The 19754-nt window shown below is 30.2% G+C and overlaps 2 protein-coding genes across 2 annotated transcripts; one reads left to right on the forward strand and one right to left on the reverse strand.

Annotated features, from left to right (window-relative positions):
- Positions 1-8057, forward strand: LOC111700499 (uncharacterized). Its single transcript, XM_023471431.1, has 6 exons — positions 1-111; positions 293-350; positions 1401-1455; positions 2058-2153; positions 3548-3626; positions 7431-8057. The coding sequence occupies exons 2-6, from the start codon at positions 299-301 to the stop codon at positions 7572-7574; spliced, it is 426 nt and encodes a 141-aa protein (XP_023327199.1). The 5' UTR covers positions 1-111; positions 293-298; the 3' UTR covers positions 7575-8057.
- A 1598-nt stretch (positions 8058-9655) lies between these two features.
- Positions 9656-18500, reverse strand: LOC111700500 (uncharacterized). The gene is made up of 6 exons (XM_023471432.1): positions 18479-18500; positions 17220-17295; positions 16159-16228; positions 15392-15472; positions 14886-15122; positions 9656-9962 (listed from the first exon to the last, which is right to left on the reverse strand). Exons 2-6 carry the CDS (start codon positions 17288-17290, stop codon positions 9735-9737), a joined length of 687 nt encoding a protein of 228 aa, XP_023327200.1. The 5' UTR covers positions 17291-17295; positions 18479-18500; the 3' UTR covers positions 9656-9734.
- Positions 18501-19754: the final 1254 nt, after the last annotated feature.

Below are 19754 nucleotides of genomic sequence, written 5' to 3' on the forward strand. Positions count from 1 at the left end.
AGGTTTAGAAACCCAGAGTTGGTGGCAAAGACTCAATTCCTTTCTTGTAGGAAAGAATTCAGACAATCATATCCCCGTGGAGATTTCTTCTTTCTGACTACAAAAGATCAGGTAACATGTCATGAAAAAAGAATACAATTTTAATTTTCATAGAAAATGTAAAGGGAAACATTATATATAATTGTTTTTGTGAATCATTATAGATAGAATTAATACAATAGTTAAAGTAACATCAAGTACATGATATGATATGTAAATTTTGATCCTTTTATCTTTTACTGTTATAATTAAGGATGACATGTCTGAAGAAGAACTCAATTACCACGGAATGTGCGTCTTGAAATATATAAGTAAAAAAAGTTTATTTATTTAATGATTTATAATAACTTTTAACAATCTCTTTAAAACATTGCTACCTTATTCTAAGGAATACGATAATTCAAATGAGAAGATCGAAGTATTAAGAGAAAATATTTGCATGCCGAAAAAAATACTTTTTAATGACAAATGTTGAAAAAAATATGATTTTTACAAACATAATTTTTAAATATTTAACAAAAGTTGCAAAAAAAAATTAAACAAAGTTAAAGTATAGTTTGATTAGATTTATGTATATTTTCATCGAATAATCCGTAATATAAAGATGAACGATATTTTTTCTCCTTAAAGGTTATGATTTAAAAACATGATCTAAAGACATTCATTTAATGAAATGATAAATGTTAAGACAGTAATTACGAATAATTTCGCGGCATTTTTTTTTTGTGAAATAAATGAGTGTAATGTTTTCCCTATGTCGCATGAATAAGTGATTGAAGGGCATGTAATTGTAATATGATCGCAGAACTTCTAATTACGTTGTACATTTATATTAATCAACATCTTAAAATTTAAGAGTACACTTTTTAATAAAAACGGCACTAATAGAAATGTTGAAAATATTCATGTAAATTTTTGGCTTCTTTGTAACTGAAACTCGCACAAATGTAACGTTTTAAGTATTGAATCAATTATTAAACTATTAGTAACACTTTTCTAATGATAAATGTTCCACATTTTGTAAGATTAAGGTATCAAGGAACTTTTGTATTTTACACATAGAAATTTTTGCAATGATGGTCACTGTAAATCTTGCTGACAAATAAATATGACAATGTATAGATCATCTGCATTTAATTCGTTGTTTAAAATATACATCAAGATTTATATCAATTGTAATAATATATTAAAATTAGGAACAAAAAAGTATTTTCCATAATTACTTGTAACCTGCCAAATATTCATAATTCATAATAGAGAAAAATATGTATCTGTACCCTTTGCAATGAACTCAACTAAAAAATAATAAAAAATTGCAAACTAATATTGTTCTAATATGTTGTTAATTTGACACGTTGTAGGAACTGGTGAAGTAAATAACTGGAGAGGATTAACTATTGGAAACGAAGAAATAAGGTAGATAGTAATATTAACTCTGGGAGAACCATTCATTTTTAATATTATTTGTTTTATTTAAATTTTTTAGTTGATTTAAAAGTTAGTTTACTATTTCTTTTTAAAATTCAAAGTGAGAACATAGAAATATGAATTTAGAAAGATATGATTGAATACCGCGTAAATTATCAATATTTGGCAATGGGTGGGGGTTGGGGGGTTGGGAAATATGTTGTACATTGCTTAATGTAGCCAAAAGACAGTTTACTCACTAAAATTTATTGTTAAAAACCGTTTTTGGTAGTGATTTTGTCAGTTATCAACACTTTTGATTAAATTCTAATATTTTCAACACCATTGCTTTGAAATAAATTACCCAGAAACTTAAATTGAAACAAAATTGCACTTTGCCTACCGAATTAGTATTTAAAAATATGACATGCTAAGAATGCTTAACATATAAAAGTGAAAATAACCAAATAAAAAGCCTTATTTACTTTAAAAACTTTAAAGAAAAGTGTATTTCAGAAGCAAACAAATGATAAAAAACATTCCACGTCATTCTAAGATTTTTTTAGAAAAGAGAATGGAACTTAAACAGTGTAATAATTAATATATAATAGACGCTGGCGAACAGAGGAAGGAAAAAGAGAACCTCTTCCTGGGAAATCCAAACTCTATCGGAAACAGAGAATAAGGTTTCCTGCTAAGAGCCGGAGGTATGAACGTTTATAAAGACGTTAACCCTATGAACATTGGGGGGGGGGGGGCTGTCCCCCTTGAGTTGTTTGTTAAAAACGGCGTGCACATTTAATTTTTTTACTTTTTAAAAATCCTTCCTTACACTGTAACCATTAAACTTTGATTTTTTTGGTGATCATGCCTTGAAAAGTCTGACTAGGGACATGTATCACACTCCCGTATCTAAATTGTTAATACCAAATTCATAGAAACCATTTTAGACAAATAAAGCAAAAACTGGATAGAATTAAGATAATTTATTTAAAAAAAGAATATGAAGTTGCGTATTTTTCGTCACTTAATTAATTTTATTAAAAATCTTACAATAATCATGATTCACAAAACTGGAACAAATGTCCAAAACTGTGAAAACATTAAAAACATTCAAAGAAATTAGTAATAAAGTTTTTTAAATTTTAATATGTTGGCAAAGAAACTTTGCAACTTAAAAGGAGTGACTGGCTATGAATGGTAGATAAAATGAATTTGCAGTATTGTGGGCAAATTCTTTATGATTAATTTGATTAATTGCAAAACTCGTAGGTTTGGGTGTATACGTTTTCAGATATTTTATTTTTGAAATTATTAATTAACAATAAAAAAATGCCATAAAATACTAGAATAAACAAAATATTTGATGAAAACAGGTTGAGAAAATAAAAAATTGACTGTTATCATTAAAAAAATAAATAATTTCATTAAAGTTTTAATTTCGTCATCTCTCAATATTCACACTGATTTGCTGTAAATTTGCTGGCAATTTTCTGAAATTTTTGTAAAAAACGACATTTGAGGAGTTAAAAAAAAATATGCGAACCAAATGATAGAAATTAATAAATTCATAATAATGATGAAAACGAAATAAATTAATTCTTACATTCATTTATTGATATTTTTTTCTAATTCAAATATGTTCCCAAACATCCAATTAGTACATTCTAAAATATTACTATATTATTTACCGTCGTTGTTTAATAATTTAAAAAAAGTAAGCTAAAAACATATCCACCGTCGATGACGATTTTGAACTAAGATTTTATGCTCAAACTCATTTTCATTAATTACAGATATTTAAAACGTTTTAAAAGTTAAATGATTCCTAAAACATTAGTCCACAATACTACATACTGAATTCAACTACCTTACATAGCCGACCACTCCCTTTAATGAGAAAAACGAGAAGCAAAAATTATTAAATTTATACATAGTAATTTATAATTAAGTGATATTTTACACAAAACCACAACCCAATAATTGGCACTCCAATACTACTAAAATTGATAAATGGGAATTGTAAAGGGAGGAAGAAATATCCTTTTTTAAAAAAAAATAGTCTAAGCATATGTATTAAATATTTCCAAATTTTTATTAGGGAAATGTATGCTAAACCTTTATCTAAGAAAGAGAGGGAAATTAGGGATCAAAGATTCCAAGAGCAAGGATATCAGAAGGTATATCTATTGATAAGAACTGAGTGAATATTGAAGTATAAAGATGTATATGCTTAACTATAATAAAGGTATAGGACAAAAGACTTTGAGTGACTGACTTAAATGCATAGAATATGACGTTGGTAATAAGATAAGATCATATTAAAAATAATAGTGTAACAAAAGCATAAAAATGCAATGAACAATATAATATTTAGTTTATTATATTTTTTATTATAATTAAGGAACAGTCTTATTTTAGAGGAAGCCAAAGATTACCTCAATATTTAAAATTTTTTAATTAATCATATTGCACGAACATAGATTTTCAATTTTACCATATTTTTGTTTTATTTAAATATTATTAAAAACATGTCTCAATGCATACATCAACAAAACAAATTAGGAAGAAATAATTTATGATATTTAAACCAAAATATACGAAGAAGAGGCATATCAAAAATTCATACTTAAAAATTGTTTAAATTTACGGGATTACAAAAACTTTGAGGATCAACATTTAGAAATAAAAAATAAATTTACAGTTGGTGTAAGTAATGAGAGGCTGCCCCGCAAAAATAAGCTCAATACTTCAAGCATCTCTAATTAAATTTCAAACCACACATTTTTATCAACTTTTTTATTTCAGCTTTTATGGCTTAACCTACGATAAAATCAATACATATATATTTTCATATTACACTCCGCAATAGTTTAGAAATCCTTTAAATCCACAAATTTAAAGTTAATTATTGTATTAACTTGTAACCATCAAATTAAATCATATAAATGAAAATAAATGGAATTCGTCCTGTAATAAACAACATTTGAGCCACCAAACACTTCCCTGTGTAAATTGAAATAAATTAATTCTTACACTAAAAGATAAAAGTAAATTAAACTTAATAATACTAAAGTACAGGTCATTATTTCACTCTCATGTAATTATCTTATAGAAATGTTAAATAATAAATACTAGAAATTCACTGCGCTTCGCACCCATCTTCTATTTAAATTGTGAACATGTTCTTTTTGTTTACATTTGAAAACAAAGAAGAAATTAATTTTAAGGATTTTTCAAAATAAAAATCGCTGATTCTTAAGAATTAAAATTTTTTTTTTACAAAATTAAAAACACAGTTTTTAAAATTTTTATCTTTCATTCCCTGTGGTCACGTTATGTCCCACACATAATTTGGGCACAATCGGTTCAACCATTTTTACAAGCCTAATTTATATATACATTCCCACTTTTAGAAAAGTTTTTCTATATATGTAATTATATATATATATTTCATTTTTTAACTTTACATTTAATTAAAAAATAATTAAACAAAACATAATGTTTCACGTTGATCATGTCGATCCTCAGTTGCCCTTCTGATTGTATTCTTATCATTACAGGTACTCCACCCAGCTCTGATGATAGGACAAGAAATTGAACCTGCAGTTTCTCCAGTAAAGGAAATGGCAAAATCTTCGAATCCAATGGAGAGAAAAGTGTGGGGAGACCCCACAACCTTTAATTGGTCTATAAAACTGTAAATGCAAGAATCTCCCGAACGTGAATCCTTGAACCTTGATTAAGTTTTCTAGATCGAGATTTATCCCGGAGAAATCTAATAAAGAATCCGTCCGACCAAATACGATATTAGTTCTGTAATTGGCCCATTTCACACAGATACCTAGGAGATAGCTGTTAAATCAACTTTAAAATGAACACGTGTAAATTTCCAAAGAAATTTTAATTTTGTAATTAAAAAATAGTCAAATATATATGTTAACATGATATTGTTTTTAACGCTCTGAGAATATAAAATACATAAATTTATAGTTTTGAATGAATGAGATCCATCTTTAACATTTGTTTCCTGATGAGATGAACAATCAAACCCAACCTATATCAAATTCATAACATTCGTATCAATCCCTAACATTTGTATCCTGATGAGATAAACAATCAAACCCAACCTATATCAAATTCATAACATTCGTATCCATCTTTAACATTTGTATCCTGATGAGATAAACAATCAAACCCAACCTATATCAAATTCATAACATTCGTATCCATCTTTAACATTTGTATCCAGATGAGATAAACAATCAAACCCAACCTATATCAAATTCATAACATTCGTATCCATCTTTAACATTTGTATCCAGATGAGATAAGCATTAACATTAACATTCGTATCAAAAATCCAATCATTAACTTTCATTTACAGATAGGATAACATTAACATTCGTATCAAAAATGCAACCTGTATCACAGTCATAATATCAATCATTAACATAACATTAACATTCGTATCAAAAATGCAACCTGTATCACAGTCATAATATCAACCATTAACACTATATCCAAATAAATATCAATCATTAACATTCGTATTAAATTAAAATCAAATATTAACATTCGTATCAAATATCCAACCTTTTTTGTATCAGATTCATAACCCGTACTATCAATCTTCAATTATATAGAAGCAAGCTGTCAGGGCAAGCTGTCATAGAGAGAGAGAATTAAAGAAATATTATCTGGTATTCGCGCATTCTTAGGATTTTTTTCTATCCCCCCCTCCTGCAACCTTCACCCCACGCCTAATTTCTACTCTGAATTTTTGCGGATTTTTTGTTATGTCTCATTCAATTTTTTTATGAATCTCTTATAAAATTTTGAAAAACAATATAACAAGCATTTTCCCAATAGTTTTTCAAACATTTAATTTTTTTTTATTTGGTTCCACGTTTTTTTAATGTTTCAAAAATATGTTTGATTTTTGATCACATTTTATTTTATTTATGCCTAACAAATCAAAAATGTTGTAAATAAATTTCAAAACATGGATAATCCCATTTTTTACTCACCATGTATGTTTGCACCCATGGATGACGTAAAGACTTCATGTTTCGTCTCTAACTTTTTGATCTAGCAGAATCCATAGTTTGGAATATCAAAATTCTAAGGTTTACTGCAATATCAGATTACAATGATATATGGATTCCAAAATTTAAGTTTAATTCTAGATTTCAGTTCCTTTGGTATATTAAAAAATTGACCGAAAAAATAGCATGTTGTCCAGTTTTTTGGCTATCGCATTTTCGTCATGCGTTTTAATGAAATCAACCGGGCAGAGGCTTTCAAAGGGATAGTAATAATTACGCTCTATCTAAAAGAATGCCCTGAATGATTATGAGAATAAAATAAATGTTTTTCTTCATTTATGTAGAATCTAGATTGTAGACCTAGCTGCATGAAAAGTTAGTTGATATTTTGTTTATTTATCTTTTCATATTCTGAACAATCGTCATAATTCACACTGATCAAAAGCTCTCAGGCAAAATTTAACTTTTCTTAAAACGCATGCTAAAAACAAGTGCTTTAGAAATGGACGTGTTTGCAGGACAAAAAATAGTATAATGTGAGTTTGTGATGAAAATCAAAACACAAGGCGTTACGATGTTTCAAAGTCGAATTCGATCCGGTCTTAAAAATTGGTGCAACTTTTTATACAGTTAAACCCTAAATAAACCATTTATTGAAAGAATTCATAAAGTATCGTATTCTTCACTTTCTGTTAATTTAATGTTGCAGATATTTAGTTTTTAATAAAATGATTATATGAAGCTTTTTAAAACTGTTCACGCATATACATGACTATTTATTTATTTTCGCTATTTTTCTATATATGTAAATATATATATATATATTTCATTTTTTAACTTTACATTTAATTAAAAAATAATTATACAAAACATAATGTTTCACGTTGATCATGTCGATCCTCAATTGTCATTCTGATTGTATTCTTAACATTTCAGGTACTCCACCCATCTCTGAGGAAAGGAGAAGAAATTCAACCTCCAGTTTCTCCAGTAAAGGAGGTGGAGAAGTGTTTTTTAATTCAAATGGAGAGAAAGGTGTGGGGAGACCCCACAACCTTTAATTGGTCAATAAAACTGTAATTGTCCATTTGGTGCAGTCCAGGGAAGGTTTATGGATGAACTAGTTCTCCTGTATCTAATGGATATATTACTAGTCCTCCTATATCTACAGGATATGTTACTGGTTCTTCTGTATCTATAGGATATTTTACTGGTTCTCCTATATCTACAGGATATGTTAATACTTCTCCAGTATCTACAGGATATCTTACTGGTTCTCCTATATCTACAGAATATGTAACTGGTTCTCCTGTATCTACAGGATATGTTAACCAGTTCTCCTAGTTCGACAGGATATGTTACTAATTCTTTAATGCAAAAACATCCGAATTGGCCCCTATGGGTACAAAATTATTTGAGAAACCAAAAGAAAACAGTATTTAATTTTGTGAACTTGTACAATTAAAGTACGATATATTTAAACAGCTTAATAAAGAAAACTATGTGCAATTAATGTGTGCCGTGTTGTGTATCTGAAATATGTCAATAATACAAATGAAAATCGCTATGTATATATATTCATTTTGTTCGCTACAGCAGTTCATTTCATAAATAATATAACAACATTTTTGAACAGCTTAGAATGTTTTACATTCTGAAGTGTCGGTTATCATTTTAACTGTATTGTAAAAGTAGTATAATTATTACCACAGAACCTTTGCTCCGCCACAGACCAATTAAAAATGTGTATCAGATTCTTACATTACTGAACAAATATATAATGGAATTGATTTTGTTTCATTAAGCGGTCACCAAAAACTTAATTAGCAATCTCTTTCTAAAGGAAAACTTTATATTCAGTAATAATTATAAATAATTTAAATCAAAATTATGCATCAATCATTTCTTTATTCATTCAAAACTATAAATTTATGTATTCTGTATTCTAGGAGCGTTAAAAAAAATATAATGTTAACATATATATTTGACTATTTTATAATTACAAAATTAAAATTTCTTTGAAAAATTGCACGTGTTCAGTTTAAAGTTGATTTAACAACTATCCCGTGAAGTTATCTGTGTAAACTGGGCCAATTACAGAACTAATATCGTATTTGGTCGGACGGATTCTTTTTAGATTTCTCCGGGATAAACCTATTTTAGAAAACTTAATCAAGGTTAAAAGCTTCACGTTGATTATAAATTAAATGAAAATATTGACGAATTTACATTTAATGCCACAATAATGACAGTTTATGCATAATTTATACAAATTTGTGCTTCTGAATCATAATGGTTACATAGTGCAAAGGATGACATCAGAATAACTCTTAATTCTCTAAGATTCAATAGTGTAAACCCCAGATAGGTGCAGTAGAATAAGACAAAAATAAGAATGCTAATTACTTTAAGCAAATAAGATTGGAGCTAAAATCAAAGTTTGTCTATAATCGGGTTTGTATTTTCATTTGTTAATGATGATTTCAACCTCAAATGTGTTTTTAAAACTAATTTGATTTTAAAACCCCTAAATGTTTAAGCAAATTAAAAAATAAAAACGTTACAAGTGATGAAGAGAAACATTTATAATATTTATCTAGTTTAAAACTGATGAGAGATCTAAAATATAACTAGCAGAATAAATGCGATAAAAAAATAAATGCAGAACTAAACTACAGTAAATACTTAATACAACATAGAGCTAAGAATAATAATATTTTTCTGTCAGATAAAGGAAGAAAAATTACAGGCTTCAACAAATGGTANGTTTAAAACTGATGAGAGATCTAAAATATAACTAGCAGAATAAATGCGGTAAAAATAAATGCAGAACTAAACTACAGTAAATACTTAATACAACATAGAGCTAAGAATAATAATATTTTTCTGTCAGATAAAGGAAGAAAAATTACAGGCTTCAACAAATGGTAAATGCGAGAAAGAAGAACTCTAAAAACTAACAAAATATTATCTTAATCGCTGGGACTCTGTTTGATTGTCGAATGCAAATAGTAATTATAAAATTGTATACAACCTTTGATATTCAAATTCATATAAATATATTGATTTATAATCACGGGATTAAAAAAATGAAATGTAAAATAAAAGCGTAAGACGGATTCCAATACTTTTAGTTAGGGATGATTGTTCCTAAATATTTCTCACTAAAACGTGTGGAACATCTAGTAGTACATCCCAGCCCCATAGGGAGATGTATTATTTTAATATTTACAAAATTTATTAATTTACGAGTTTAAGAATCTTGAAAGAAATTGTTCCATTATATATATTTGGAATTTTCACGTAAAATGCGAGAAACGACACAGCGACTTGATAAGCCCCCATTTTTTGTAAATCAAATTTAACCGAAAATATATTTTCACATCCCTCGAAGTGGCAAATGTATGTTTTCTTGGTAGGTAGCTCCGCTGCTATGCGATCCTTGAAGTGAAAACGGGCAAGATGGTCCTAAATTTTAATTTAAATAAGTTAAAATTTTTGTAATATTGGATTGTTAGTTAGACACAAATTTTGAAACAATGATCGAAATTATTATTATTTCTCACAATAAGATTCGTCGTCCAACAATCCTGAATATAGTAAGAAAAACATTCGTCTATAAATAAACAATTGTTCTTTGCAGGTCCTCTGTTAGTCAGTACTCATTATTCAGAGTAGTGTAAACATGGAGAGGGGCAAGGTTATAATGCAAGGAAAGTTAATTGCAGTAGCGTATACTCTGCATAAATATTGAAACAAGTTCTCACTTGGAGAATTTGTAAACAAGAAAAGATGCATAAGTGTTCGTTTAGTATCCGAGAAGGATAAAAGCATTAAATTTTGATAATTTGGTAATTAACATAAAAGTTTCTTATGACCCACCCTCCACTAAGCATTCGGTCTGCCTCGTACTGTACACAACTTCTGAGATTTATTCTGTACCGTCATGACAATTGAAACAAAAACTTTGTACCGGCACGACTTTCATTACTAAACTTAGGTACAGGTGACAACAACGTCGTTCTCAGCATACAATTAGTCTAGATTTGATTTGAAAATAAGTAGATTTTGTATCATTGATAAACTCTAGTCATGTTAAATAATGAAAACCATTAGTAGTTTCATGCACAACGCGTCTATTAATTTCTTTAGTAAATATTTTTTCGTTCAACATGTCCGGCCGTTTTACAACATTAATAAAGCTGGAATGAACATTTTACTGATGGGGTAAACTAAATAATAATAGAAAATATATGACATACGCTCCGTTCACTCTCTCATTAGGAATCTTAGCGTACTCTCTAATAAAGCATATATTTATCATAAAATATTACTAATACAATAGAAACATCAGTAGAGTTAAAATCATNATATATCCGACCCAACCCTGATCCATCCTTCATCAACTTGATATATCCGACCCAACCCTGATCCATCCTTCATCATTTTGATATATCTGACCCAACCCTGATCCATCCTTCATCAACTTGATATATCCGACCCAACCATGATCCATGAATTTAAAACTTGATTTTTTGTTTCTTAAAGGGAGTGTTCGCGAAAAATGAAAGGGGGTATAGGGTTAATGCGATAAAAAAGCGCTTTTGATTGATACTAATCTTACTTCTATCTACAAGGAGAAAATTGATAAAAACGACTAATACCGAAGAACGTAGTGTCCATACAAATTCAGAAAGATGCAACATTCAACTGGGATCGTTAACAAATCAATTTAATTCCAAACAAATCATTCAGATATTACAAACAATAGTCATCGATTATTTTTCGACGCATTCGAAATAGTTGATATTTCATAATATTTTGTATTTTTCATGATCTGAGAGTTACTTTTGAAAACATTTATTCCTGTTTCGAGGATTTTTAATAATGAAGACGACATTTTCATTTTTTCCAGTAATGTTCGAAAATCCAGCGCTAGCGACATATTAGTTTAAAAAACAAAATCAAAAATATAATGAAATATGAACTATAATATACGAATGCGTCGAAAATTAATCGATGACTACTGTTTGTAATATCTGATGGATTTGTTTGGAATTAAATTGATTTGTTTACGATCCGAGTTGAATGTTGCATCTTTCCGAATTTGTATGGACACTATGTTATTCGGTGTGAGTCGTTAAAACAATTATCTCCTTATAGACGCAACAGATGGAAGTTATAAGATTAGTAGCGACCAAAAGCGCTTTTTTATCGCATTAAGCCTATACCCCCTTTCAGTTTTCGCGAAAACTCCCTTAAATATGGTTTATACGTGCGGGAAACGACCGTTTTGGAGGAGCGGGGGGGGGGGATGAACAATTAAAAATATATTGCAAGATTCCTCAACCGGCAAAATAATCACATATATGCATTTCAAGGTTTCCCTGACAAGGAATATTAATTGTTAATTATTCACAGAGAACAGCTGAAAACTGTTATAAGCCATGGCAGTGATGAGTTTTCTTGCTCCGTACTCTTTACTATGCTAACCGTATTTAACCCTAAAAAGGCTGGGGGGCTATGAGGGCTTACCCCAACTCCCCTGGGTCAGAGATATCTTTTTTACAGGTTTTTTTTAGGCACCAACAGTTGCTGTGCCCACACCCCCTTAAAATACAAATTTTTAAAGCCCCCCCCCCATAATTCCTGAATGTACGCCCATCCAAGGGAGGGGATGGTAATATCCAGGAAGGGGATCGTTATATACAATGAAAGGATGGTATATCAATGTTTATGCGTTACCTTAAAATAGTGGCCCTATATGGCACACACTTCCACATTGCCAATACCTCATCTCCCACTTGAAACTCCTCCTGAATACATTTTCGTTTACTATTAGAATGTTGTACATATTAATTCAAATGATAAAATGATAATAAAAGTTATTCAAGGAATTTACCCAGCTTAAATGCCAGTTCAATTGAATGTCAACTATTTATAATAAAAAATGAAATATATAAACACACAAATATAAAGGCGGTCGGTCCTAGTGAACGATTTTGTGGTAATTTCCTAGAGAACGATTTTAAATTTTATTGGGCTGTTGTTACTGAAAAAAACATCAAATTGTGTGTATAGAAAGGGACCGTCCCTTTGCGCTCAAATTCTGAACGAAAAATCGGCTTTTTCTCCGGCCACAGATGTCTTTAAAAAGTAAGACTATTACCGATGAATAGCTGATAGGCTGTTTAGTTTACCCTGAAATTACCCAAATAAGTGAACGGTCCCTTTAAAGCGTGATGTTTATTAACTATTTGTTCTTGAAATTTTCATCAATCATTTCTTTACAAACATAATGGGGATAGTGAGAGCCAGCACTGTGGAATGAATCTCGTAATTTATCCTTATTTTCCTTCAGAAATGTCGCTTTTAATTCTGTAGATATTATTTGTTTCAACAGATATAATTTGTAAATGTTCATAGAGAAGGAACCAAATTTATTGAACCTAAACTGCCTACTGCCGCCTCGCTGGTTCAAATTTGAATCACCAATTCAAATATTTCCTTAATCTTTGACTTTGAACCGACAGTTTGTAGTTAAGCGACGCAGCTCAAATTCATTCAGGGCACATTTTCAGTAACAATTCAATTACAAATTACAATCCTTTTGACATTTCATAATAAAGGCAAAAAACTGTTTTCTTCTTCACACTTCGGTTTGTATCCAAACATATAGGGTAAGTATTGCTATGGATGTTATGCCCGACTTCTCTCATATCTTTTAAAAACCTCGCCTGATTATACTTTTCCAGGTCGGGTAAGGTTAGGATAGATAGATAGTCATGCGAGGTTTTTAAGAAATTTAAGGGGGGGGGTACGAATCACTTCGCTTAGATTTTACCAAATTTGATGGTCTTGAAAGTCTCTGGGTTTTTTTTAACAAAGTAGAGCTTAAAAATGGCCTTGATTTGTCCAATTCCTGTTCACACCAACATCATTTTGTTCAGTTAATGGTTTAAAATTAATCAATGATTTCAATCTTCATTTCATGAACCAATAAAAATACCGTTAACAATCCCTTTAGTTTAGATAAACTTGGCATTTGTTTAAAATGTTGAAAGATGAAAATATTTTCTTTGCTGAGAGATATTTAAACAAACAGCGTTATCATCTTAAAAGAGGAAAAAGTCATGTGACACTGTTCGACACAAAACTTGAGACTTCAATCAACTTTTAGAAAATTGGAAATTACAGAAATATATTATATTATTTAAAGGGATTGTAAGCGTAAATTTAAGTAAACCTCCAATCTCTATTCAAAGATGACAACGTACAATGCAAAACGCGGTATTCTAACAAGGGTTTTAAGGATTATTTTCAATTAAAGGGATTGTAAGCGTAAATTTAAGTAACCCTCCGATCTCTATTCAAAGATGACAATGTACAATTTACAACGGTACCCTCATCAGGTTTTTAAGGATTATTTTCATTTGTGGTTTCTCCACAAAAGTAACATGCGCACTTCTACTGTAGGAAAACGTATAGGAATTATCAAAATTAAACACTTTTAATTCTACAAAAATGACAATATCATTCGCATTATTGATCAGATAAAAGTTTCTATGGTATCATTGTAAATCGAGTGTTGCCATCTTTTGCACGGAGGGTCACCTGAAATTACGCGTATAGTCCCTTTAAGTATAGTGGATTGGAAGCTAAGAGGTTCTGCTTAATCTCTTATCTTACCAGCAGTCGGTAGAAAAAAACTGGCAGATTATATGGGATCCTGTTTTTGAAACTATAGAACTTTAAACAAAACTATAAAAAATTGTGATTTTTTAGTATCCTGTGACTGAATTTAAAAAAAATAAAGAGAACCGCCTTTGAATCGGTGATTCAGGATTTGAACAGGGGGTCGGTTATTTAGCAACCTAGCTCAAATTCATTAAGTTTAGTCCCTGGCATCGTTTGTTTAGATAAATGCTTGGTGAACTTAAAAAGAGGGAAGCTAGATAATCCCTCGGATTTGTTCAATTACAATATTACCTTAAACGGGGAGTTATTTTCTTGTGAATCATTGATGTCTATGAGGATAATCAAAGAACATTTAAATAATTTTATATGGCCCTCCATTTACAAAGCTACATGTCAGATTCACAACGACAACGTTTAAACTTTAATCTGAGTAAGAATGAGAAAGATATCATCGTCTGGAAAAAACGTGCTAAATTTCTTACTGAATCTCATGCATAAGTACAACATTCAATTAAAAACCAATGAATTAGCAGATCAAATAGAATAAAAGAATATCGCGACATTTTTGACTAGACAAAAAGGTTAAAACGTTATCGTTGTCAAAAGGGCAAAACTTTTAAATAAAAGCTAAAATAAAATTGAGTTATTATTACCTTAAAAGCTAGGATACTTTTAGAACGGAATAAAAACTACCTTTTCTGCAGCATCAGTAGCTAAAGCATCTTCGGCAGCTGCAGCATCTTCAGTAATTGCAGTAGCATCCTTTACATCTTCCAATGCTTCTGTGTCAGCTTTAATCTCACTTGCCACAAGATTATGGATTTCTTCCACAACATCATTCTCCAGGACAGGTTGAATAATCTCTTCAGCTATCACCTCTCCAGCATCAACGGTGAGAACAAGAGCATCTGTCACATCAGCAGCAAGCTCCTTTACAAAGAGCTAGGCATCGTTTCGTCAACAAATACAAATTTTGTAAACAAATGAAGAAAATCTAGAAATTAACGAATCATTAAAAATTTTAAAATCGTTAGTTGATGAGCGATTTCACTTTGGACTAACGTGAATTCAAATTAACTATGACACATTATATAAACGAAAATCAAAAAGAACGAACAAAAAATTAACGAACGAAATGAACCGTCAGCGAACCATGAATAAACAAATTGTAAAAATGTCGAGAACGTTCTCATCTCTACCTCTACACCAGCAGCCTCAGCTTCATCCTCAAGAACTTCTCCAGCTTTAACAGTATAGCAGACAGAGTCAGGCACAGGTTCCTAATTAAAGGGACTGTAAGCGTAATTTTAAGTGAGCTTTCATGCAAAGATGGCAGTGCCCGATTCACAACGATACCCTTAAGAACTTTGTCTGATTATGTTTGAATTAGATAGCATTGATTATAATTTTAAAAACTGATTATGTTTGAATTAGATAGCATTGATTATAATTTTAAAAACTGATTATATTTGAATTAGATAGCATTGATTATAATTTTAAAAACTGATTATGTTTGAATTAGATAGCATTGATTATAATTTTAAAAACTGATTATATTCAATCAATTGTGATTTCTCTACTAAAAAAGAAAACTGCAGGAAAATATATAATAATTACTAGAAATAAATACATTTAAACCTAAAAAAGCGAGAATATATTCCACATTATTGATTTGATAAAGGTATCAAGGGTACCGTTGTGAATCGGGCATTGCCATCTTTGCATGGAGGAAAACTTGAAGCTAAGCTTACAGTGAACAGGCGGTTTAAGTTAATTCCTTAATGAATGTTTTTTATACTGAACTCACGAATATCTTGTTAGTGATATAAAATTTGTGAGATATCACCAACAGTCTGCTCATAATTTCGAACAAAATGTTCACCATTTCGAAATGCTTTCAGTAGTTTTGTATTATACGAACAAATTGATTGTTCTTTTTTGAGTTTAATGTTAAAAATATATTTACCTCGTATTGATCAACTACAATATTGACCTCAGATTGTACATCAAGGGTAGTAGAACCTCCACTCTCCTTCCTGAGGTTAGAATTAATAAATAACAAGAAGTAGTTGAACTAGGTATGATTAGTAAATCTACAGATAGGGTTGGGAGTTACCTTTTAAACCGACAAAAACTATCGTTTTTAGTTCGGGTTTGGATTTTTCAAAACAATTTGTTTAAAACGATCGTTTCATTTCTGGCCTTTCCTCGTCGTTTATAAAACGATCAGTTCGTGTTTCAGAAAAGTGAAAATGGCCCCATCCCTATTTTTACTTTATACAATTTTAGCTATCCGTACACATTTTACTTTTCATTAATCTCTAATCAAAGTTGAGTAACTTTTAATTAAAGTTTCAATCAATCATTAATGAATTAATTTTCAAGTTCTTATCTCATTAATGATTTTTATCCATAGGTATAAGTATGACGTAACTAAAACTTATTAAAAAGCGAGCTAATTTCGTAATTGGTTATCTTCTGCAAATAACTAAAGTCGTTTTCAATGGCGACCAAAATTATGGAATTTCTGATTCAATTCATAAATAAATAAAGTAGATGATAAAAGCAGAAATTTTAAAATTGAAGTTTGAAGAAAAAGCCAAATCTTATCTTGCATTTACAAATTTTCTTTTAAATATTCGCCATGGCTTTTGCACTTGTTTTTTATAATTGGAAATGTTTATGACCCAAATTTAGAAATAAATCAGTCAAAAGGAATTGAGTCTCTGTCACAAATTCCTGCATCTCTGCAATAAAATGTAGTAGGCGTTAGATATTTCAAACTATGAATTCTGTTAGAGCAAATCTAAGCTTAAAATATCAAAGATTTACACCATCAAAAATATACAAAAATATTGGGATTGGAAAATCAGAGTTTGTGGCAAAAACTCAGTTCCTTTTCACTCACTCTAGGAAATACATCAAAGTCAACAAAATTTAAAGAATGATGCTACTAAGTTAAATTTGGATCCGGTGCTATAAAAAATTTTATTAGATGAAAATTTGAATTGTAAAGGAGAACCCAACCTGTCCTGTTCAACAGCTTCCATCTTCTCAATATAACTCTGTGTTTCCTCCAGGATTTTATGCTCGGCCATTTTTTCTAATAAGCATTTCAAAAACATTTAAAGGGACAGACTGGCCATTTAAGGTAGTTGAACTGAGTATGCAGTATTGTGGAAAGCTTCTTTAGGATTCATTTGAACTTTTTAAAGATCTGTAAATCCTGAGTTTGAGCGCAAATTCTACGTTCAAAACTCCTGGTTTGGGGGTGGATACGTTTTCAGAAGCTTTCCACTACACTGCATACTCAGTTCAACTACCTTACATTAAATGTAAAAATATTGTCTATAAATTGATACAAAATGAGACCATCTATACATATACATATACATGGCTTTGGAACTAACAAAGGATGAGACTGAAAAGACGACTTGAAAGTTTTTAAATTTGACAATTCCGTGGTTAAATTAAATCTTCTGTCTTGAATATAATCTTTTTACGGGTAATGATTTAGCAAAGAAAAAAAACAAGTTTTTAGTTGCAGGGAATAATATATATAAGTGAACAGTGTCCGAATTTAATGAATGTAAGCCGCCTCTCAAATCTCCCAAAAACCTGTTTCAAGTGAGCGCCGGCTTAAATCCTGAAAAATTTTATACAATTTTAAGCGGAACCAACCACATTTGAGCCATGGCTTAAATTTAAGCAGCGGCTCAAATTCTTTAAATTCGGCCTTAAATAACGTACTTTGGTTTCTCTGAAATTCTTAATTCTCATCCTTTTGTGGGAAACTCTGTATAAAAGTCAACACACTCAACTGAAAATTGTTACACCAAACAAAGAACATTCCCGTGGTTTTACCAAGTTCCCAAATAAAAATTTAAGGCAAATCGTAAAAGCTATGATCATGAGCTATGATCGGACAAACAAATAAACAAATAGGCATAGAGAATTATTCGTTATATATCTAGAAGCAGTAACCTTTGTTTGTCTGTCTGATAAAATCTGATAAAATACATCAAAAACGCGCTTTTGCATTTGCTGATAAAAATACATTAAAAACGCTCTTCTATACTTGCTGATAAAATATATAAAATTCTCTTTTACACTTACTGATAAAATACATCAAAAACGCGCTTTTGCATTTGCTGATAAAAATACATTAAAAACGCTCGTTGCTGATAAAATACATTATGTGCACTTGATGATAAAAATTCATTAAAAACGCTTTTCTGTACTTGCTGATAAAAAAAATAAACTAAAAACCGCTCTTCTGCACTTACGGATGTGTTATTGCTTGAGAATTGATTACTAATAGTTCAATTAAACATCTTCCAGGCGCATTATCTCTAAATTATTTACAGGGATTCATAATTACCTATGTATTTATTCCAAAAAATATTTTAATTCTTCAATCTGAAAAGTTTCAAATTTTTATGAACATTTTTTTTTTGTGTGAAAGTAATCCACCCCGAAGCTTAAAAAAAATCTTATAAGATAAGAAAATAGTGATTAAGGTTTCAAAAAAAGAAAAGATCAAACGTAAAAATTGTGGAAATAATGATTCCACATTATATAGGAGGGGATAATTTTAACTTTGATCACATTGACCTTCAAGGGAGTACGCCGTGCAGTGAGACCATTAAAACTGGTGAATAGAAAGACGACATTAAAGCATCAAGTATTTGATGTTGCTTTAAAGCAAATAGTTTTACCGGCACTATTTCCGCAAAGTAATTTTGCGTCGATTTTTGCACAGACGCCATCAAAGGGAATTTGCACAATTTTAGTTTTTCTTGAAGTAATTTTGGTTTTGAAAATTTTGCAAATAGTTTTGCATATTTGTATTCGCTGGGCCAAAGGCTTTCAAAAAAAGTATAATTTCAAATAGTTCGCATACTTTTTGCACTAAATATCTAAAATTTTACTAATTTGCTATTTTTTTTACAGATTATTAATGTGAAGCCCAAGGCTTTCCAAACATGTATCACATGTTATATATTTGTATCACAGTAAGGAAATAGAGAGGGGGGTCACTGTGACTGCCTGTGATCCCCCCCCCCCCACAGTCTATTTTGGGTAAACTAGACGTCACTTGGAATATGGTTATTGGTTAATCAGTCAAAATTGTGTATTTCTTTATGAAAATACAGAGGGAGGGGGGGGGGCGGGTAAAATTGTTTAGAGGTGCGCTTTTTCTTTAGAATAGATATATATGAAACTAAGAAAAATCAAAAATATTTTCTTTTTTTGCCCTGTGTTTCGCCTGCCACCTGAAAAACGTGATTTTTTGCCCATTATTGGCCTTTTTTATTTGAGTGCTAACACTTTTGCTGAATCCTTTGTCGATTTTTCGCTACGCACTTACACCTCAAGACCATCACCTGGCAACATAAAATATTGTTATTTTCACTTTTTCAGGTTTCTGTATGGTATAATGTTTCCTGGTTTCTGTATAGTATAATGATTTCTGGTTTCTGTATGGTATAATGTTTTCTGGTTTCTGTATGGTATAATGTTTTCTGGTTTCTGTATGGAATAATGTTTTCTGGTTTTCTG

This window comes from Eurytemora carolleeae, unplaced genomic scaffold, assembly GCF_000591075.1.
Source record: "Eurytemora carolleeae unplaced genomic scaffold, Eaff_2.0 scaffold394, whole genome shotgun sequence".
NCBI lineage: Eukaryota > Metazoa > Arthropoda > Copepoda > Calanoida > Temoridae > Eurytemora > Eurytemora carolleeae.